The sequence below is a fragment of the Halichoeres trimaculatus genome, unplaced genomic scaffold, assembly GCF_033239565.1.
Source record: "Halichoeres trimaculatus isolate MK-OKI-2021-1 unplaced genomic scaffold, fHalTri1.1 fHalTri1_scaffold_13, whole genome shotgun sequence".
NCBI lineage: Eukaryota > Metazoa > Chordata > Actinopteri > Labriformes > Labridae > Halichoeres > Halichoeres trimaculatus.
Window position 1 is genome coordinate 31,901,262 of NW_027437191.1, and position 23,526 is coordinate 31,924,787.

The following is a 23,526-nucleotide window of genomic DNA, read 5'->3' on the forward strand; positions in this document are numbered from 1 at the left end:
AATAAAAACGTAAGTTGTAAGCTGGTTGTACCTGCTGAGCGTCGCTTAAGTCTGGACAGAAAGTAAATCTACTATTACACATGTAAAGGTCCTTTGAAGCGATTAAAAGTTTAAAAGCATTAAACATATAAAATAAGTGATTTTACAGTTGTATGTGAGAAGATCACAGAGGGTTGATGATGGAGCTGAAGTCAGGCTTTTGTTGGAAGAGTTGCTTCATTCAGGTGCGTTGTTTACTCACTGGCATCTGAACTATGGCGATATACCGTTCAATTTGCAGACAATATGACCCAAAATGATTACTTTAAATAAGGTTAAGGGTCGGGCTGCGGGTCGGGTTGCGGTACTAATCGGGCTGATGATGTTTGCGGTTTGGGTGCGGGTTTGTACGTCCCCAGGTTGGGGCGGGGCGGGGCGGATCTTGACAATTGGACCCGTGCAGGACTCTGGTTCAAAGAGATCAAAAACTACGTTTCGTCTGTTTAAGACATAAAAGAAGAGAGGCCTCTCTTCTTAGGGTCTTGAAAGATCGTTGAAGATGCTCTGAAAATGGCTTGCAGCTAATTATGTAATTGTATGAAGGACAGGTCCATATCGTCACTTCTTAGCTCACACTTTAGAACCAGCACGTCATCCTCACCTCCTTTTCCTCACCTTGTGGGAAACATCCGGCCTTGCACCAGTTAGCATTGACATGCTAAAGGCTGCCAACAGCTGATTTCACATGTAAACAATGCGGCCATGGTTACATGTAGGATCTCCAGACAAACACAGGAGCAAAAATAGTAAAAATATCTTTAAAGACAAAACCAGTTTAGTGTCAACAACCAGCAAATGAACCATACGAAGTAATGACCCACTCTAAATACAAAGATTATGAAAAAGAGACGAAAAAATTCCAAAAGAGGATGCAGCCAGTGGAACAAGCGAAGTTACTTGTATTAAGACATTATTCTAATTTCAAGCAAAATTTCTTGCAAATTTCTCTTGTTCCATTGACTGATTTTTTTTTAACTTGTTTAAACAATTCAGACCACGTTTTGTCTTTAAATAACTTAAAATAAGGTATTTTTCTGGACTGACCAGGTGAATGTGTCTCATATTGAATATAATAAGACAATTTTTGTAGAAAATAGGACAAAAACACTCAATAAGATTTCAGTTTTTTTGCAGTGAAGATCTGGATCACAGCTCAACTAAAAGGCGAAAATCTTTGCTTTGTTTTGCTTCTCAATGGTTGAATGATGTCATCTCTGTTTCAGGTCTGTGCGACATCAACGAGGGCTCAGCCACGTCAGAGGACCGCTGCAAGTCCCCCACCTCAGGTAACATGTCGTTCAGCGTCTCATGGCGGGAAATGTCAGCGTTAGACGCCAGCTTGAGCTTTTCTTTTTTATTTATGTGGAAGTAAACCCCAAACAGTGAAGCCGTCATAAAACATCTCTTCATCCTGCAAGAGGAGCTTTGGTTTCTAAGTACGAGATGAACGTTTCTAAAAAGCCTCTCCTTTGAGTATTGTTTTTACTTAAACCGCTGCCTATCAAACCAAAGAGGTTTTTCCTGATGGAGCAGAAAATTGTCTCTCTGTCACTTTCATTCTACCACAGTCTTTAGAAAAGCACGGTTTGAGTTTATTACCATAAGTTTATTAGTTTCTGTGAGGATTTCCCCATTTGTGCATGCATTCTGTCGCCACTTTGCAGAGTTCAATCGGCAGGAATAAATTGGTTTTAATCTGTCATAGTCTCCTGGAAAACTCGGTTTTTGGCGGTTTAGGCGTTTAATCAGCACGATGCTAATTAAGTGTGAAAGCTTCGGATTATTAACGGAAAGAAAAAGTAAAACAGAATTCTGCATTCTGGGAGAGAAACCTGTGATTTACATTAATCAGAGTGTAGTTTAAAAAGTTCAGCCTGAAGGGTAATTTCACACTTCCCGTCTGATTGCATACTTTAAAAAACAACAGGTATGTGTGATGTGAATAAGTGAATTAACGATGTGACTTGGATTTGAGCAGGGATCTTCTCCCACTGGAGGATTTGAATGTATTTGGTGCAGTGCACTGAAGTTGACGCAGCAGAACAGAATCATCATATTAAACAGTTTTCATATCAATGAATATGATTTAAGTCGGCGACAGTTTCACTGAGAACACTCCGCACTGCGAGACCCATTCATAGACACGCAGAGGAACAACGCTGTGTTTTGCAACATCGCTCTTTTATGTCTCTCTTCCTTAATCTGCATCATTAGTATTTCAGCAGCAGGTGCTCGAAGACAGAACAGCCCAGATCCATCTCATTAGGGCGAGCTTGGCATTAGCGCACCAAAAATAAGGAGCTTCTTAAAAAGGTCAGACAGAAAACAAATCTCAAAGTCTGGAGTCCTGCTGCTGTTTTCAGGTATGATGCCTGTCCCAGCCTCCCCCGTCTGCTGCCACCAGACTGTGGTCTGATACATCTGTCTGCTCTGCATTATTCATAGGACACACAGAGATAAGGCTGCATAAAAATTCTGCCCTGACAGGTTTTAGTCCAAGAATAAGCTTCGTTTTTTTTTTCTTTTCTCTGGGTAACCAATGTTTCCTCACAGCGACACCGATCAGGAAAACTTTGAGAAGAAATCTAAAGTTATAAATATGAAAACGGATTCTAATACTCGATGAGAAACTGCTGCTTTCTAATAATCCATCATGATTCAGGTGGAAAGAACGAAATATGTGGTGTTTATGTGTCGCCTCAAGTGCCTTGCCATTTACTAGTTTTACAAACTGACAGCGCTAACCGTTTTCTAGCTAACAATAATACACAAGCTGATTGTTCAGCGAAAGAAAAACAAAAACTTTTAACTTGGGAAAAAATGGCTAAAATTGGTGGATCTTATGTTTCACAGAAAGACTTTGGCTGTTTTCCAAACCGCCTTTATGTCCTACTAATTCAGGAGAATTTCTCAGTATGCAACAGACCAGTCTACCAGGCATACTGTTTCCCACAATGCATAGCTCTAACCCGGTTTGTCTATGCAGGTGGCAGATTTCGGTGAATTACAGCCATCTACTGGAATGAGTTGGCATTACAACTACAATACAACAGCACTATCGTTAGACGGGAAAGTCACTGATAAGTCTTGTTTTTTCTAGTTGTAAAAGAGGTGTTTACTTCTACAAATTCATTAAAGTCCGTAAAAACCATTAATTCACTTTATTAAAAACCAAATGTGGATCACATAGAAGTTTGTTTTTCATCAGTTATATAACTTTTGGCGTAAGACTAAAAATCAAATATTGTGATTTTGCTGTGATATGGTTCACAAAATAACTAATATGTCAAAATCTTCCCAAAGTTTGGTTTGTACAGAGTAGTACCAGAGTAGTATACTACAAAACAGACCCAACAGAACATACATAGAACAGACTATATTTACATGTAGTATGTAGTGGGCCAGTGTTTCTCAAATTGTGGCCCATGGACCACTAGTGGTCCTCCAGCTCCCAGTAGTGGTCTGCCACGACCGTAAATTAATCATATTGTTTAGGGAATGTTTCACAAGGGAAAGAAAGACAGAAAGGAAGAAAGAAAAACAGAGAGAAGGAAAAAAAAGAATGACAGAAGGAAGCAAGGAAAGACAGAAAGAAAGAAGAAAGAAAGAAAGAAAAAAGAAAGAAAGAAAGAAAGAAAGAAAGAAAGAAAGAGAAGGAAGAAAAGGAAGAAAAGAAAGAAAGAAAGAAAGAAAGAAAGAAAGAAAGAAAGAAAGAAAGAAAAACAGAGAGAAGGAAAAAAAGAATGACAGAAGGAAGCAAGGAAAGACAGAAAGAAAGAAAGAAGAAAGAAAGAAAAAAGAAAGAAAGAAAAAAGAAAGAAAGAAAAAAGAAAGAAAGAAAGAAAGAAAGAAAGAGAAGGAAGAAAAGGAAGAAAAGAAAGAAAGAAAGAAAGAAAGAAAATAAAGAAAGAAAGAAAGGAAAGAAGGAATGATAGAAAGAATGAAAGAATGAAGACAATTTCACTGAGACTTACAAAACTTTCCATGAACCCTCTTTTAGGCAAAACTACCAGGCTAAGGTTATTTCATTTACAAGCCCACAGTCAAAATCTGTATGTTTTTAAGGTTGGGTTAATAAAAAGTGAATGGAAAGAGGAGGAAATCTGACCCTGGCCAGGAGAAGGTGCAATGACAAGATGATTCAGCTGCAGTGAGCATTGTTAAAACTGTGGACGCTAACGCTAGTGCCAGTAGTAGAAGAACCAGTGCTAGCTTGCCTGCGTCAAGTAACAACTTTTAATCGTTATGTGAAACTGGACCTGGACATGAAAGGTCAACTTCCAAGTGAAATGAAAATACCACAGTGATACAATATGGATTTTTTGGGGGAATGGGAACAAAGAGGATCCTAAACCACACTAAGTTTGTGCTATAAATCGTTAGCTAACAAGGTTATGAAACCTGCTAAACTAAATAATACATCAGTGTGCTCTCTGGGCTGTCATTCCAGGGCTAGCTTGGTGGTCTGTGAGTTTTTTTGTGGGGATGAGCGGTCCTTGGTCTGAAACAATCTGAGAAACGCTGTCGTAGGGGGTTTGGAAAACAGCCCTTGTTTTGTTTTGCTAGCTAGCATTAGCTGAACCTCATAAAACTTAATCCCTCAAAAAATAGACAGAAAAGTTTTAAGTTTTGAAACTGAGACGTGAAATAACCCCTTTAACAAAATCCACAAGAAAACAAAAATGCTGTACTATTTTGTTTATGAATATAGTTTTTTGTGTTACATTTGACACACGGGCAGTTTTAGCAACTTTTTCCTAAAGTTTTAGTAAATATGCTTTCTTTCAATTCAGAAAACACTTGTTTAAAAAATATTAGTAATTTTTTAGATGTTATTAGAATAACAACTTCTAGAAAAATAGTGATGATTTCCTGGTAAAAAAATGGAGATGATTTCGTGAGATGCAAAACAACTTTAGCTGCCTGTAGTGGTACAATCATCCTCAAGGGAGTTGAACAATTGTGATATTTTATTTAAACAGGTTTTTAGGAAACTATTTATTTATCTATTACAGGTCTTTCGAACTAATGTATCAAATACGATACACTTAGCATCAAGGGGTTAACAGTGTTAGCTTGCTAATGTAGCAAGAGAATCTCTTGATTTGACAACCTCAGCTAAAGCAAGACTCCTGGTGTTGATCTGGATAATAAATTTGTTAGCTACGTTGCTTTGAAAAAGATCTAAAGCAAGCCAAACCATGTCCATGCAGCATAGCGAAGCTACGACTTGCTAGCAAACTTTAGCTTTGTTTCTTGCTAATGTTGTTGCTAGCAAAATCCTGCTTTGTTTGAAGTCACTCACTTCTCACTATATAGCCAACTATATAGTGAGTTTGCCATTACGTGGTGCTGTCTGGATGTATAGTGAGACTTATTATCGTGGATTCAAAGTATCCCATGAAGTAACGCTCCAAGCTATGCATTACATACCATCATGCATTGCTCTAGCAGTGAAGAAAAGAAGAAGAGAAGTAGTTGAAAATTGTTTTTTACCTACAAACAATTTCAGGAAATTTTGTGTGTTGTAACAAGGCAAAGGGTGTTTCTAACTGCACATTTACCTTACCTTATTTTTTCCCCTTACACCACCAAAAGTGTTGATGACAAACAGCAATCTACAGCAGTTCTACAATGGAGGTGGTAGAGGAGGTAAGATGGGCCAAAGTCTTTCATGAGAGGGTGTCTAGGCAGTACAAAGTCCAGATTCGTCACCCCTGTCCTTTGTCCTCGACGTCATGGTCACCGCAGAGGGAAGACGTAGAGTAGAAAAAGGGCCAGCCAAAGTTAGCTCCTGTTCCACTGTTTATTTTTGGTTCTTCCATCTAACCTGAAGCAAAATTACTTCCTTGGTCAAGACGACATAGAGCAATGATTGTTGGCTGTAATTGAATTTTTGAAGTACATGGTTTAAAGACTGTACACTGAGAGCCAAAAGCTTGTGGAGCAGAGGCTAACGTCTGTCGTCTCTATACGTGAAATACAGCTTAGTAACCTTAGACATATATATACTGCATGCTACATGTACGTAGCACGAGTGTCATATTGTAAATGTGCCTGCGTGTGGTATTTGTCAATGACCTCGTACGACAGATTCCCTCTGTACTTCATGAGCTACATGGTTAGCTTTCTATGTCCATAGTGCAGTTTGAGTACACCATGGAGGTTAGAGCAACTCATCTGTCCGAATGTGTCTCTGTGTATTTTCAGTGTGTGTTGTTTAAGATAATCACTGATCAACCACTTACGATCCGACCTCTCAAAGCTTTGTGTCGCTAGTAGTTCAAAGGTAGGGCATGTGGATCCTAGCCTCTTTTGGATGCTGCTAACAGCGACATGATCAGAAGTGGAGTTTTCTTGTCATCCAGACCAGCCCTCTTCAAGCTTGTGTCATGTTTATTTCCTAACTAGCCTCACGTCGTTTGATGAATGTATACCCTTTCAATTCCCCAATGTTAACTTACCCCGAATCCTACTGCTTGCTTTGCTTTGCCTTTAGGAGCAATTTGACCCTTTTATTTTCTTATAGGTTAAAAAGTTTGGTGACCTATGTATTATTCCTCCCTTAAGCAACTACTGTTTTATAGAGAATTACCAGAAATGACCTGGGAAGTATTCCAGGTAAACGGTAGAAGTGGAAGTAGTTGGTAGTGCAAGTAAGTCCAAGTAAGCTGACACAGACGTGGTATCAATTCGTTTCCAAGACACCAGTATCAGTATAAAGGAAGATAAGGTACCAGATAAGTACCATCCATTCTGTCTCATCCTGCCATCCATCCATCCATTAATTTTGACCTTTCACTTTTTGCAGTTGACCAACTGAATTTCTCATTCTTCAGCTACTACCCAAAGCTGTTTGAGTGGTTGGTGGATTGCAAGGTTCACCCTTACTTTATTCGTTTGTTTACGACACGTTCTTTACTCATAACGCTGTACCAACCTTTCCGTCAACAGTCACTCGTGAACAGTTTCTCATGACACTTTACTCAGTCTACTGAGGCGTTCAGACATTGCCAAACCAAGGTGAAAGATCATCCATCTCTGAACAGTTCGCGCTGACTTTCGCCTTGAAAGCGCCAATATACCAACAGCTGCATATCCAGTTCCTTCATGATGTCAGAGTTTGATGGCGACAATAAAACTTCATCATCAACAAGAAACTAAAAAGGCAATTCTGAGGTCTACATGAACCTCTACACAGCTGCTGTGGTCTATCCAGATCACACAGGTTTCTCCATCCTTTACCAGGGATGCCCTGATCCCATACACTGATCGGTTAAGTAATCAAGACCGATCCAGTTTCCCGTGTTTTCAGCACCGTCACGCTTTACGGCTGCTATATTCAAACCACATTGCAAACATGTCCACTGTGTGGTCGTACTTCTCCTTGGAAAGCAATTATAGCATAGGTTTGGTATCGGCAAAACATATCATGTAGTCAAAAATTCTGTAATGGGACTAGGGATGGGTACCTTTCACATTTGAAACATTACGGTACCTGGCAATCAGTGCTGGTACTCAACGGTACCAATTTTTGGTACTTTTTGGGTTAATGTGCTAAGAAATATCAATTTGTTTAATAATGGAATATAAAAATGTTTAATTAACATATTTTTTCTTCAGTATATAGCCTTGCAATGCTGCGTTCATGCCCATTATGGAAAATCACCTACTCTTCCACTCCCTCACAGTCATAATGATGCATTTAGGTACCTAAACATGGTACCTTTTGGTTTTACGTGAATCAGTACCAGTTACTTTTGATGGAATTCGGTCGGTACCTACGAATTCTGTACCCATCCCTAACCGTGACATCCCCACTGGCTACCTGTACTGGGTGGGCCGATGCCTTGTTTTTACCAATTCGGAAAGGTATTTCGGTTTTCCCCGCATCAAATTCTAGTGCCCCTTAAGGGCGCGGTCACTTATGCACAAGTCCCCCCCGCAGCGCGATTCCCCTTCTGGCCAGTAGGGTCCACAGTCACACTACTCCAAATTAAACCAGACTTAAGCAAAATTGCCTTTTGTCATCACATTGTCATACAACACGCATGGCCCACATACGTTTTGGTCCAACACCACCCCCCCAATACCCCACACCAACATATTCCTTTAGGTTTGTCTTGGGAGACTCTACTCGGGCTCAATGACACCAACATTGCAGCTTCTGAGTTCATCTTTTCAGCCATTATTTATTATTTTTCTCCACTAATCGAGGAAGTGCGCCCCCTTGCAAGTCAGCGCCAGGATTACTGACAGGTTAAATTAACTACCAACGTTCTTATGGTTAAATGTTGTGTCTTATTTGTGGTGCTCCCACCCACTATCAGACAGGAGCTTCAGTTAAAAGCTGCCGCCATACTGCTCTACTACCTGGATGCAAACAAGCACAGATGACTGGTGGTTTCTGTAGCATGGTGCAGTTTGGGTGTCTTTTGATCTTGTGAATGGACACATGGATGTTAGTAAGCTGTGTAAGCAGGACTGAAGGCTGGAGATGCTAGCTCTGCTAATGTTAGCCACACTCTTCACCCACAGACTCCCTGGAGTTCCCTCTTACAGTTGGACTGGTGTTACCTTTAGCGATCTTCTAACCTGTGGACCTCATCATTACGCTTCTATACATTTCAGTTCAAACATAATTCACGTTTCTTTTGTCATACAGCATTTCTTCTTTAGCAGTTTGGATGCTATCGTATTTGTTTTCTGGGTTCATTTTGTACTCAACAGATCTTGGTAGTTGTGCTTCATAAAGTTTTGATGTATGGATTAAAAAAACGAATTCTGGCTAGCAGACAGTACTTTGACCATCTTTCCACTGTCTTCTTTCATCTCCTGTTCAGTATTTTCTGTTTCCTGTTACCTTCCTGTTCTTGGTGCATGCTACTGTGGCATGAGGATCCTGAATGGCTGTGCAGTTATTGATGTCTCACTATACCAGTCCTCTCTTTCAGGGCATTGTGCAGTCAGAGGTCACCACCTTTGTTTTGTCTTCCACAGCATGCCCCTGTTACACACAGGGTTGTCTCTGGGCCCTTGCGCAGTGCCTTCTCCTGTCTGAAGCATTTTGGCTCACCCAGTCATTAAAAAAACACCCCGGCACATGTTCCACAGCTTCTTGTCCTTTGTGCACAATCAAAGCCCAGTGCTAGTTATCTAGCTTTGCATGGCATCGTGTGTTAGCGTAGATGTGTCTTTGTAAAGAGGGATGTTCTCTTTTTTCCAGCAAAGATGTCACGGAAATTAAGCTTGCCTACTGAGCTAAAGCCAGACTTGGGTAAGCCCTGACTTTGTGTCTCCAACAATTTGTATGGAAATGCAGTATATCTTTCTCACGTTGACTGGACTCCACCACATCCCATAAGTCCAGTCCAGTTCGATCTGGTTTTTAGCCTCAAAATTGGCAAGCTGTGCAGATGTTCCCCTTGAGTTTGCATGAGACAAAAGTAGCACTGATCTGACCAGAATTTCAATTCACTGAACCACATCAAAGCGCTGGGATCAAACTCAGCGGGAAATCTTTTTTCTGCTGCGCTGCGTCTCCCACGTTTTGACCATTGTGGGAGCTCTTGCAAGAGGTCAGTGGTGCTAAGCTAATCTATGCACACTCCATCTCACCGTGAAGCTTTCTTTAACTTTTGCAGCTGTCTTTCTCGTCTGTTCTTCATGTGTTTTTCTTTCTTTCCTTGTCTGATTGGTCTCGTTCAAATTTCCCAAAACAGAATTATTCTTCAGGGTTGTACAAGCACCAAGAACATTGGATGCAACATTTTTTTTTTGTTTTAGTGTCTGAGTGCCAACCCACGTTACCTGTTCAAGAGTTGAATTAACCAAAGTGCCTGATAGCTTTTGATTTCTTACTTATAAAACCAGTAGTTTCAGGTGTTGCTGCTCTGTCAACCAAATAAGATAAGATGATAAAGATAGTCCAACACCAGACTTGTACATCAGAAGTTTGTTGTTAAACTTAACTCTACATGGATTTCAAATCTAAGACGTCTCATCTACAGAACACTAAAAGAGGCTTTGCTATCTTTTTATTTTGAATGTACAGTTCAGTGTCCACATCTCTGTTGTCTGTCTTCTCCTTGTACCACCTTGCGGGTGCTTTACCTCTCTCCGTTTTCTCCTCACTGTCCTCCTGTCTGTATGCCCGTCGCGGGGTGCCAACCCATTAGACCACCGGGACAACTCTTTCAGCCGCTCGCGCTCCTCTAGCGTCACCAGCATCGACAAGGAAGCCCGAGAGGCCATCAGCTCCTTCCAGTTCTGCGAGACCTTCGCACGAAAGGGGGACAGCACTTTGACGCCCTGCCTGTATGTGGGCACCTCCCTGGGCACCGTGCTGGTTCTAGCGCTGACGCTGCCTCCTGCTGGGGAGCAACGGCAACTGCAGCCAGTTATCATTTCACCTACAGGTGGGTAATGGGATGGTAAACACTGCAAAAAACTGAAATCTTATCAAGTATTTTGTCTTATTTTAAGAAAAAGTTGTTTAGATATACTTGATGTAAGCCACATCCAGCTGAAAATTTATTGTTTTAAGTTATTTAAAGACAATAACGAGGTCTGAATTGCTTGTAATAAACGTGCCAATGGAACAAGAAAAAATTGGCTAAAAATTTGCTCGAAACGAGAATAATGTCTGAATAGAAGTAACTGTGGGTTTGGCCATGTGAAAGTGGCTCATATAAAGTCTAAAAATACATTTTCTACTGAAATTAAGACAAAAACACTTGATAAGATTTCTGTTAATCAACTGAAAAAAACTCAGTTCAAACTAGGGCTGCAAGATTAATAGTCTCTGTCTCCTGGATCCTGTCTGCTCACAGCAGGTGAAGCTCTTCCAATGTGGTGTTGGTGTCTGGTGTTAGCTTGATGCTAACACCAGACATAGCATGATGCTACTCTGCCTTCTGGTATTCCCTCTGTTGCTGGGTTAGCACAGCTAGCTCGTCCATCTTATTGGAGATAGATCTTACGTTCCCAATAACGATGGATGGAAGGACAGGTCCATGTGGTCACTTCTTAGCTCACACATGAGAACCAGCACATTGTCCTCACCACCTTCCCATCACCTTGTGGGAAAACATCCGGCCTTGCACCTGTTAGCATTGACATGCTACAGGCTGCAAACAGCTGATTTCACATGTAAACAATGCGGCCATGGTTTCATGTAGGATCTCCAGACAAACACTGGAGCAAAAATAGTAAAAATATCACACTCCAACAGGCAGCCACAACACACTTTGATAGTTAGTTTTATTTTGCCCTTTTTTCAATATTTTACATTTGAAAAGTACTAGTAGTATTAGTACTTGGTATTGGTGAGTGCTCAAGAGGGAGTACTCGTACTGGTATCAGTCTGAAAGAAAGTGGTATCGAACATCCCTAAATAATAACAAACAATATAGAAAACTTGGCGCTAGCTTAATGCTAACATACATAGGAAATTGCATTGATATGCTAGTGGTTAGCATACATTGATAAACTTTGATTCTAAATTTCAACTTTTGTCACAGAAACATATCACAGTTAGCCTTTGTTAATACTGACAACTATGTCCAAACACTAACAGGGAAATGTTTTACAGATAGGAAGAGAGAAGAAAAGTTACTCCAGGCTCTTGCAGACACTGATGTTTTTTTTTTTTGTTTATTTTCATAAAGTTCATCACTGCAATAAACACTTTTTGTGAAAAAAAAAATGAGCCAGAGAATCATGATTTCAATTTTAAGCAAAAAAAAAAAAAGATTTGCCAGAATCCTGCAGCCCTGGTTCAAACTAGTTCTGACTAATGATACGTCACAAAAGATAAACTCACAAACTTTTCTCTTCACCTCCTCAGGCATGTTGGTACGACTGAAGGGCAGCAACTTGCGAATGGCTTTCCTGGACTCTTCAGGTGCCCTGGTCCCCCCTGCGTTCGAGCCTTGGTTCGAACCCAACGTCACGGCAGATGGTGAAGAAAGGGAGAAGGTCCGAAAGCGCCGACCCGTCTCGGTGTCCCCTTCGACCTCGCAGGACCTAAACGAGAGCCAGTACGCGGTGGTGTGTTCAGAGAAACAGGCCAAAGTCATTTCCCTCCCCTCCCAGACCTGCATCTATAAACACAGCATCACAGAGACCTCCTTCATCCTGCGGGCAGATGTGGTGCAGATGAGCCAAGGCGTGTGCGTGGCTTGTTTTTGTGCCAATGGACACATTATGACCCTCAGGTAAGAGACAGTCATGTGCATCAGGCAGAAATAACTGGCTAATATTAAAATGTATCAATCAAAGTCGCTTTGGATATGTCCCGCTCATGTCATGTGCTTTCCTTCACTTTCCCTGCTGCAAAGTTAAGTTAGTGCAAGTGTTTACGTCTCATTTTTAGTTCAAATTGTTTCAGTTGACTCCAAATGAGCCACATTGACCCGACAAAGTTCAGAATAATGACGCCTGAATTCATCGTGAAATTGATCATCTTGAACTGAGACATTTTTCTTGTCTTGGTGAGTGTGGCTCTGTGAGGACTTTCCCACAGTCAGCAGTTATTCTGCAGTGGTCTGTTCAAACTTGAGAGTCTTTCAATAAAATGAAGAGTGAGGTTACGTTAGCTCTGATTGGTAGATGACTGGGAGGACATAACCAGGATTCACTAACGTTACACATTACAGACATGTCTCACAGCACTGGGCTGCCGATAGCACTACATATGGATGGCTACTAAACTACTGTACAAACTGACAGTTAGCTTGTTGTCACGTTAGCCTACAGGTATGTCGGAGCACCAGGCTGCCGATAGCACTACATATAGCCAGCTGCTACAAAGTTTGCTTGTTGTCACGTTTCAAACTTAAGGGCTGTGTAACTGTACTGTTCTTGTAGGGCTGGACAATTATGGCAAAAATAATAATCACGAATACTATGATAGATGTTGAAATCACAATTAATAAACCTGATTATTAATAATTTCAAAACCTGATTATTTATTGAACTACAACTTGAAAGAACACTCAAAAATAAATTAGTTTCTGGAATCCTGGGTTGCTTTTGGTACTGATGGGGCACATGTCCTTTGCTAGCATCAATGTAACAGCCTCCGTTAGCTCTTCATGTCTCTAGGAGCTGGTGGGATATGGAGTGGCACTGTAAAGAGTGTCCTTAATGGAGGACTGCGTTGTCATTTGTGGTGCTGGCTGAAGCTGACAAGCTAGCACTTTTTCAGCTCTTTTTGTCCTTTAAAACTTGGTCATAGACCACTTTGTGGCTGAACTTTAAGTGGTTAAATAAATTGGTCGTGTTGCTTTGGGGAGCAGACATGACAGCGTGACAAATTTTACAGGTAATGTCCTTCTACTGGATGTCTGATGATTTGAAGCCAAAATGCTTTCAGATGACAGAAAAAATCCTACCTTTTTGTCCACTAAAGGCTCCCTCTCTGCCATGTTTGTAACCTGCTTTTTTCACGTGTTGTAACCAAAATCGAAATCAAGATTAAAATTCAATTAATCGTCCAGCCCTAAGTTCTTGTATATTCAGCAAGTTGGCCTTGGATAACTGCTGTTACTTGTTGTGGGAGTGTCAATAAAACTGCTTTTACTTTCATTTACTCTTTCAAGCTTTGTTCCGTCTCAGCTTATCCTATTTCTGTTAAAATGCAAACCACAACTGTCAAAGTTGGGTTGCTAACAACGGCTTGAAGCCGCGATGAGTTCTAAAAACTTTCGGAAAGTTTTTTTAAAAATTCTTAAAAAGGTCTTGGAATAAACCTCAGGATTTTAGCATATACCCTGCAGTAAAAAGTTGACTTGAACAAAGAAAATTTGTTTCGATCCGAACTCCTTTGAACTCCAAAACAAACACACACCTTGCTAAAAGTAATTTACGACAGTGTGCAGAGACTCCAGGCCAGAAGGTGGCACTGCAGTCTGATTAAAACAGATCCTCCTCATAGCATCTTTAATTGGATACATCGAAATAGATCTTGTATTTTCCGATTTTTTCATTCTGTGAACTCAGATAAAATCTGATCTGTCAATTTGGTCCAAATCGGCAAAAATATTTCCTTTTAGATTCTGAGGGAAAATGATAATTTGTCCATTTTGTATATTTCATAAATTATGTCCAGTCATCGGCTGTGGGCGGCTCGATTTGTCAGCCCTGGACTTGTGAATTTAAGCTGTTCAAAATGATTTCAAGGGAGGGGACACATTCATGCAAAAACACAAATCACTTCCTGTATCGACTCGTCACAACTTTTTAACAGATGAAATAACCGAGGACAGAAACATCAAACTTTTTCCACCAAAATAAGCACACTCACCATCAGACATCGGTCCATGTGCAGACATGTCCTCTGCTTCCCTGCAGCTTTAAAAACCAGGAAATAAGATTATTAAGAGAGGCTCACACACACACACACTCTTGCAGACTAACAGTGTTTATTTTCATGCAGTGTGTTGAGAGGGTTTCAGTTAGTCTGCTCTGTCCGCCTGATCCTCATTAATCTTCACTCCCCTGGAGGACAGAGACAGAAACAGAACAGCCGTCCATATGGGTGTCTGACAAAGCAAAATGTCCAGCTGTCTGCCTGTTTGTGTGTGTGTGTGTGTGTGTGTTTGTGTGTGTGTGTGTGTGTGTGTTCAATGACAAGAGAGCAGGAACACTGGCCCTAACATTGAGGAGGGGACCACAACACGTCTGTGATTCAGAGAAACAGAAATAGATTTGTTGGAATGATGAACGACCATTAAAGCCTTAAAGTGAAACTCTTCATCATTTCTTTCTTTCTCTGTCTCCTGTCCAGTCTGCCCGGACTCAGACCACTCTTGGATGTAAACTACTTGCCTTTGACGGACATGCGGATAGCTAGGACGTTCTGTTTCACTAACCTGGGTCAGGCCATGTACCTCTGCTCCCCCACCGAGATCCAGAGGATCACCTACAGCCAGGACATCTGTGAAAACCTGCAGGTCAGGCGACGGGTTTTCATCAATTTCAGAATTGTGATATTTTTTTGCTGTTTTTAGAGTCGGTATTTATCTGAATGCTGTAACACAGGAGTAGTTTGTGTCTGTGTGGCATTTCTATGCGGGGGCTCTGGTGGGAAATTTATTTCCCCAACCAAAGAAAAAGTACACAGTAAATATCAGTCCATAACATGACAGAGTTTGCCGGTCAAGTTTAACACGCCCAGGCAGAGCAGATAGTCACTGAGCCAAACACTCTCTGTTAGGAACGCAACACAACAGGTGATAAAACACATCATCCACAGAGCACCGCCCAACCAAAGTGTGCACCATGAAACAGCTTTAAACTGGTCTATTCAAAAGTCATACATAGCATATTAGCTTACCAAGCTAGCACTAGTTTACTTTCTCAGATTTCATGTTAGCTCAACAAGCTAGCGCTGGTTTACTTTCTTACATAGAATATTAGCCTAGAAAGCTAGCATAAGTTAACTTTCTTATATAGAATAATAGCTGAACAAGCTAGCGCTGGTTTACGTTCTCACATAGAATAATAGCCTTACAAGCTAGCATTCTAATTTTCTTACATTGCTTATAAGCTCAACAAGCTAGCACTAGTTTACTTTCTTACATAAAATATTAGCCCAACAAGCTAGTATATTTACTTTCTTACATTGAATATTAGCTTAACAAGCTAGCGCTGGTTTACTTTCTCACAAAGCATTTCATCTTAACCAGCTAGCACTAGTTTACTTTTCTACTTGTTATATTAGCTTAACAAGCAAGCACTAGTTTACTTTCTGACATGGAATATTAGCTTAATAAGCTACCACAAGTAAACTTTTTTTACAACGCATAGTAGCTTAACAAGTAAACATTAGTTTACTGTCTTGCATGGAATATTAGCTTAAAAAGCTAGCACATTAACTTTCTTACAATGAATATTAGCTTAACAAACTAGCATATTTACTTTTTCACAATGCGTTTCATCCCAACAAGCTAGCACTAGTTTACTTTCCTACATAGGATATTAGCTTAACAAGCTAGCATATTAATATGCTAGCTTGTTAGATGTATAACAGTATATTTACTGTCTTACTTTGCATAATAGCTTAACAGGCTTCCAAAAATGAACCTTCTTATATGGCATATTAGCTTGACAAAATAACAGTATCTTCTTATATGGCAGTTAGCTTAACAATCTACTATTAGTTTACTTTCTTTCTGGAATATCAGCCAACAAAGCTAGGACATTTACTTTCTTACATTGAATATTAGCCTATCAAACTAGCACCAGTTAACTTTCTTACATTGCATAATAGCTTAACAAAATAGCAGTAGTTTACTTTCTTACATGGCATGTTAGCTTACCAAACAACCATTAGTTTACTTTCCTACATAGAATACTAGCCAACAAAGCTAGCACATTTACTTTCTTACATTGAATATTAGCTTAACAAGCTAACACCAACTGTCTTTCTTACAATCCATGTCATCTTAACAAGCTAGCACCAGTTTATTTTATTACATGGCAAATGAGCTTAACAAGCTGGCACTAGTTTACTTTTTTACTTCTAGCGACAGAGTGGGTCAAACATGTGCCCTAAATATAATGAAAATTTCGTCCTGGGAATTTAAAAGGCATTCAGCGACAGATGGGTAATTACAGTTGGCTTTAACTGTAGCAATAACAATGAAATGAGGTGCATATTGTTTTATTTTTATACAGACACAATTAATGATTTTTCAAATCTATATTTCTGCAAAGTAACTACTTTTCATGTTTTGTTCTTCCCACTAAAGTCAGATGTGTTTCTACTCTAAATTTGATAACTAGTTTGAGGGTCTGTCTGTGTTGGTACTACTTCAGGCTGCTTCAGGTCAAGAGCAGAGGAGGTTTCTCATTCCACTGTCCTAATTGGTATAAAAACAGCTTATGAAGAACACCTGTTGCTTCTGTTCCTTTATACGTGTATAAGATAAACTTGACTGTCAGTCAAATTTGCTAAAAAGCTCATATCTGTCAGCCCAGATCTTTAGCGTCAAGAAAGAAAAACGTGTCAGTTTGATTCTTCAAAAAAAACCCCACCTCTGTTGTTTTATAAGTTGACGATTTTTAATCAGAATTTTTTTTGGGGGGGGCTTTAATCCCTGTGCATTTGATGGTATGCAGTGAGATGATGTGTGTGTTGATGTTTCAGGAGATGCTGGGGGAACTCTTTACACCAGTGGAGACTCCAGAAGCACCAAACAGAGGGTTCTTCAAAGGTCTCTTTGGGGGTGGAGCACAGTCCCTGGACAGAGAGGAGCTATGTATGCCACACACACACACACACACACACACACACACACACACACAGGTCAGCATATCCTCTGGTCAGGTCTTTAGATGTTGCAGCCGCTCACGCAGCGCCGTCTTCTTGCATTTCTCAGTCGGTGAGATCGCAGCCGGGAAAGCGTCTCGAAGTCTGGCCCAGCACATCCCGGGTCCCGGGGGCATCGAGGGCATGAAGGGGGCGGCCTCTGGCGTGGTTGGAGACCTGGCACGCGCCCGGATAGCACTGGACGAAAGAGGCCAGAAGCTGGGCGAGCTGGAGGAGAGGACGGCCGCCATGATGGCCAGCGCAGATTCCTTCTCCAAACACGCCCATGAGGTAACAGGAAGTGCTTTAAGAAATCTGTGCCTGAGAAATGATCCTTTAGAGACGTTCTGCAGAGGAACAGTCTTTGACAGGTGGTCTCAGATTTGACTGACATGATTTTCATTCACAGAAGGTGCAAAAATGTGTCTGCTTGAGTCCTGTCTGCCCTCAATGAAGTTCTCTCATAAATATAGCTCACTGTTTATCCACTAGAGGGCAGTATAGGCTTGAAGAACTGTCTTAAGGGATGCTGAGGAACTTGCACTATTATGTCAAGCAAACGCACAGGAAAATGTCTTTAAATCTTATTTCCAAACATGACATGAATATGTAAATCCTCCAGTTGCCTGTCCTACTTCCTTCAGGAAAAAGTTGACAAAACAAAAAAAAATTATTTATAGTCATCTATTGTAATCTGTGTTTTGTAGTGCTAGGAGAAGGATTAGCCTAAACAGAGGGAATTTTGGTCTAAATTTGATGATGAAGTTGTCAGGTGTTTTCAGGAAGTTTTTTGAACCCTCCAGTACTTTATATACTTTATTCGTCCGCTTACTCTGAAATTTATTTTGCAAAAGCTCATCAAACAACCCAGTGTCACTCACATTTAAATAACTACTGCATCAACAATTTGCTGCTGCAAGTCATCAAGTGGTAAAAACAAAGCTGATGAAGTTTTGCAGCTTTGTGCAACTTGCTCTCGTTTTGAGTCTGATTGTGTGGATGAGCTGTTAGCATCTTCCTTCTTTGCTTCACTCAGATTCAAACGCTAACAGTTAGAAAGTCTTATAACTAGTGTTTAGAAAAAAGTTGTTTTTTTTTTATTATATTTAACACGTTTTAAAAATATTTTAAATAAAGTGGTAAAAAAGCAATCCAGTTCATCGAGGAGCTTAAACATCCTCAAACATATCAAATACTAGTGATGTTTGATACCAACAATTTGATTTGGTACAATTAGAATCTGTTTTAGATCGGTATCACCAATACCAGCCTAGTTAGAGCCTGTTATGTAACAACCAACAATGATATTAGAAATGTAATAAAACCCAAACTGTGATAACTTTTTGGCAGAAATGTAACAACTTTTTACATTTTGGGTTGGTTGTTACATTTAAGGCTTTTTACATTATTTTTATTGCTTCATAAATCACCAGTAAGCTGCAAGACTGCACCAGTCCAACACTACCAAAAACTGGTCTCCTTAAAACTGTCAGGTTTTTTCATTTGTAGCATAAAAGTTGGAGTCTCAAAATACAAATGGACAACAGACCATAGCAACAGAGGCTGTTTCCAAACCCCCTGCCGACCATTTTGGCTGAAATTCAGTCTGTAGTAGTTAGTATGCAAAAACTTGCAAAATCTGCAGTGTGCCAAAAATCCCTGGATGTCCTACTGATCCAGAAAATTTCTCAGTATGCAACAAACCAGTCTGTCTCGCATAGTGTTTCCCACAATGCACAGCGCTAATGCTGTTTGTTAATGCAGGTGGCAGGTTTTGGTGAATTACTGCCATCTACTGGAATGATTCGGCATTACAACTACAATACAACAACACTAACGTTAGACGATCTGTGAGATAGAAGTAAAGTAATGAGAAAGAAGTAAATCTTGTCACTTCTGGTTGTAAAAGAGGTGTTTACTTCTACAAAAGCCCATATAAACCAATAATGACCTTTTTTTTTAACCATGGAAGTGTTTTTTTCCATCAGTTGTAAAAATAAAAAGTCAATCCCTTCCAGATTTTTTTTAAAATAAACTATATAACTTTTGGTGTATGATTAAAAATCAAATATGAGGTTTTTGTTGTGGTATGATTTACAAAATGATTAAAATGTTTTGATCTCCCCAGAGTTTGTTTAGTACAATTTTAATAAAGGTAAAAAAATCTACCAAAAAAAAAAAAAAATCATCAGCTCTAGCCCCACTTTCTGAAGCTGAAAACCAGAGCAGTATACTACAAAACAGGCCCAACAAAACTGTTTGGAAAACAGCCAAACGCTTCTTGCAGGTTTTTTCCGTCTTCATTAACTGACCCCTGAGCAACTACTAACACACAAAAGTTCCTACATGGAATTTTTTTTTGTTTTATTTAATTTATTTAACCAGGAGAAAACGTCACTGATATTTAAAATCATGTTTTCAAGAGTGTCCTGGCCAAGAAGCAGCAGTGAACTGTATTTGCTTTTTACCACATTAATGTCATCATTTCAGTATCTTTCAGTATAACATGGTTTTTTTTTTTCTGGTGTGGCAGCAACAGGCTTCCGTAGATCAGAAACCACAAACATCAGAAAAATGATTTGAAGTTTTAGAGATGATCCAATCAGGTTTGACTCAGTTTAACATATTTTCAGTGAGATATAGCGACTCAAAAAGTGCCTTACCAAACAGCTTAGCGCTCACTTAAAGAGTTAAGGTCGGCAAAACCAGGAACCAAAATGTGTCTTTAGAGAAATCCCTGGAATCCTTCAGTCTGGAAACTTTTCAAGGCCTGGATCTTGTTGACAGGAAGAAGTTTGAATCGTAGTCTGACTCCAGCTTTTCTTGTGTTCCCAGATGATGCTGAAGTGCAAAGACAAGAAGTGGTACCAGTTCTGATGGAGAAGGAGCCGAGCTTCACGGACACTACCGCCACCTTCCGCCCAGCTTCTTCGGACTCGACGTGCCCCCTCCATCCATACGTCCATCCATCCATCCCTCCACGCCTTCTTCGCTGGGACACTCGGGATACTCTTCCCTAGCACAATGTTGAAACTGTTCTTACCTCAGTTTAAGGTGGAGCTGAGGGGTGGACGGGGGAGAAGGACGACCTCAAAGGAGAGCAAATAAATGGTGTCTTCTGTTTTTTTAACGTTCTCGTCTCTGCGTTTCTCTCCATTCGGCCTCTCCTCGGGGAGGTAGCCGCCTGGCACACGCACCTGGAGATCCTTCATGCTCATTTTGCCAAAATGTCCTTTACTGTTGTCCACGCCTGGACTCCAATTTGACGAACACGGCAGAAAAAAAACCTTACGAGGATTTAGACTCTAAAAAATTCTTGAAATGTAAAAAGAAAGGAAAAAGAATCTAAATACATCATTATATATACATAAATCTAATAAATGTGCAACGCTGTATCCACTCCTGAGTGAGAAGTTTGAACCAATGGGATAACTCCGAGGACGATGATGAAACAGGAAGTGCTGCGACAGTGACGCCTTCTCTATGCAGAGAGTCACGGGGATTAAAGCGACTTACTTTGGTGTAAACCGGAAACTTCACTCTTAGACTCTCCTCTGTATCTTACAGACGTTCATATCGTTACCAACAGTGTGTGTGTGTGTGTGTGTGTGTGTGTGCGTGTGCGTGTGTGTGTTACTTTCTATTTTCTTGCCATTCCTCTCTTTGTTATCCGTTGGGTTTTTTGCTCTGTCTGTTCTGTATTACTGGAAAATCTCTTATTTTTCTATTGTTGTGAAAGTGGACGATGTTTGGTTTGTTGAAAAATCTGTTTTGTGGCTTTTTGTCTAAAACTGGGTTTAGTTTCTCCTTATGAAAAGGGCTGGAATCTTAAAGGAGGGCAAGGATATAAAAGGCATAAATCATTCAGTGCTCACACACACGGCACCATCGGATTCCTTGGATCTGAACTCTTGGACTTTGTGTGTTTTTGTTGTGTTTGTGTTATTTATCACAGATTATTCTTTATGATGCTAACTGCCTCATCCCACCTCTGATCTCAGAAGCTTCCTCAGTTTGCTTCAGACGCTGACCTGATCAGTGCTTCATCGGTGTAAAAACATCAGCTTTTCAGGAGTTTCCACATCACATCACAACACGAGTGGAAGTTTAACGACATGTTCGTATCTGCAGGATGTGACAGAAATCTGAGAGTGTGAACCTTTAAAGCAGACCTGACAACATAACACTGCAAAAAACTGAAATCTTATCAAGTGTTTTTGTCTTATTTTCAGTAGAAAATGTCTTTTTAGACTTAATATGAGCCACATTCACCTGACCAGTCCAGAAAAATGTCTGATTTCAAATTATTTAAAGACAAAACTGAGGTCTCTGTAACAAGCAAAAAAAAAAATTTACCAACTCATATTGAGACATTATTCTTAGTTTAAGCAAATTTTCCAGCACATTTCTCTCGATCTATTGGCAGATTTTTATTCCCTCATTTTTGTGGTTTTTGAGGCCTCTATCAAGTGTAATAAGACAATTTTTACTCAAAATTTAACAACCAAAAAAAAAAAGAAACTCAATACGGTTTCAGTTTTTGCAGTGCAGAACAGAAGAATTAAAACAATTGAAATATTATCAAGTGTTTTTGTCTTATTTTAAGAAAAGTTGTCTTGTTATACTCAATAAGAGCCATAATCAACTGCTTAGGCTGGAAAAATGTCTGGTTTCAAGTTCTTTAAAGAAAAAATGAGGTCTGACTTGCTTGTAACAAGTAAAGAAGAAAAAAGCAAATGGAACAAGAAAAGATTGCTTGAAACTAGAATAATGTCTTATTACAAGTAATTTTTTTCTTATCCCACTGGCACATATTTTTTTGTCTTGTTTCAAGAAATTTTAGACCTAATTTTTATCTTTAAATAACTTGAAACAAGACATTTTTCTGGTCTGGTCTGGTCAGGTGAATGTTGCTCATGTTAAGTCTAAAAAGACATTTTCTACTGAAAATAAGACAAAAACACTTGATTAGATTTCAGGTTTTGCAGTGTACGTGTATTATCCTATGTTCATCAACCACTCAGTGATTCCTAAGCAGTGTCTGTCTCTCGTTTGCTTTTCTTTTGGGATTTTTTTTGTTATGTTTCAAACAATTTGATTCACGTGGTGATTAAGATAAAAAAAGAAAAGGCAAATTCAAAGGATTTATGAAGCGTTATACACAATTTTGTGTGTCTATCATTCAGGGCTCGCTGAAAGCAGGAGGTGTTTTTTTTATTACATCACAGATTTAAGCTAGAGTAAACAGTTTTGTTTTTTTTTTTTTGTTTTTTTTTTTATTTGTTTTGTCCTTAAAATTTTTGCAACAAAGACAAAAAAAATCAAAGCCAAGTTAACCATATTTTCCCGTCTTCTCTGACGTCCTCACACATTACCTGCGTAGCTTCTGGTACGTTCAAGAGCCCCTTGGAAAATTCAGAATCTGACAATTAGTCGAGGTTTTTAGTTGTTTTTTTTTTGATTATAAAGAAGTGCACTGCAAATAACTGACATTTTATCAAGTGTTTTTGATTTACTTTAAGTAAAAATAGGCTTGCTATGCTCGATAAGAGCCACATTCAACTGGTCAGTTAAAAAAATTGTCTCATTTCACGTTTTTAAAAGACAAAAGACATTTTTGTCTTTGAATAACTTGAAATAAGATATTTTTTCTGGACTGGTCAGGTTAACGTGGCCCATATTGAGTCTAAAAAGACATTTTTAACTGAAAATAAGACAAAAACACTTGATAAGATTTTAGTTTTTGCAGTGGACATGAATTATCCTACAATTATCAACCATGTAGTACTTCTCAAGCAGTTTCTGTCTCTTTTTTATTTATTTATTTATTTTTTATTTTTATTTTTTATTCACTGTGGTGTCATTTCTCTCTGTAAAGTAAATTAAGGCAAATTCAAAGGATTTTTCTAGGTGTTAATACAGGGTGTGTGTCTCTCATCCAGAGCTTGCTGAAAGCAGGAAGTGTATTTTATTTCATTTTATTTTACTTTTTTTTTTTTTTTTTTTTTTTACAGATTTAGCTAGAGGGAACTGTTGTTTGTTGTTTTGTTTTGTTTTGTTTTGTTTTGTTTTGTTTTGTTTTGTTTTGTTTTGTTTTGTTTTGTATTGTCCTGCAAATTTCACAGAAGACACAAGAATCAAAGTGATGTTAACAAAATTCTCCCGTCTTC

General features: G+C 39.4%; 1 protein-coding gene across 3 annotated transcripts in view; it reads left to right on the top strand.

Annotated features, from left to right (window-relative positions):
• The window catches only part of stxbp5a (syntaxin binding protein 5a (tomosyn)), a 186,415-nt gene extending 164,089 nt beyond the window's left edge, over nucleotides 1-22,326 (top strand). The window contains exons 19-27 of one of the 3 annotated variants that reach the window (XM_074684689.1): nucleotides 1,263-1,325; nucleotides 5,638-5,691; nucleotides 9,266-9,315; nucleotides 10,175-10,457; nucleotides 11,888-12,257; nucleotides 14,831-14,996; nucleotides 17,195-17,306; nucleotides 17,427-17,647; nucleotides 20,192-22,326. In XM_074684689.1, coding sequence (XP_074540790.1) covers nucleotides 1,263-1,325; nucleotides 5,638-5,691; nucleotides 9,266-9,315; nucleotides 10,175-10,457; nucleotides 11,888-12,257; nucleotides 14,831-14,996; nucleotides 17,195-17,306; nucleotides 17,427-17,647; nucleotides 20,192-20,233 — 1,361 coding nt within the window. In that variant the 3' untranslated portion in view covers nucleotides 20,234-22,326. The remainder of the gene's footprint in view (nucleotides 1-1,262; nucleotides 1,326-5,637; nucleotides 5,692-9,265; nucleotides 9,316-10,174; nucleotides 10,458-11,887; nucleotides 12,258-14,830; nucleotides 14,997-17,194; nucleotides 17,307-17,426; nucleotides 17,648-20,191) is intronic. The other 2 variants (XM_074684690.1, XM_074684691.1) reach the window with 2 other exon arrangements.
• Nucleotides 22,327-23,526: the final 1,200 nt, after the last annotated feature.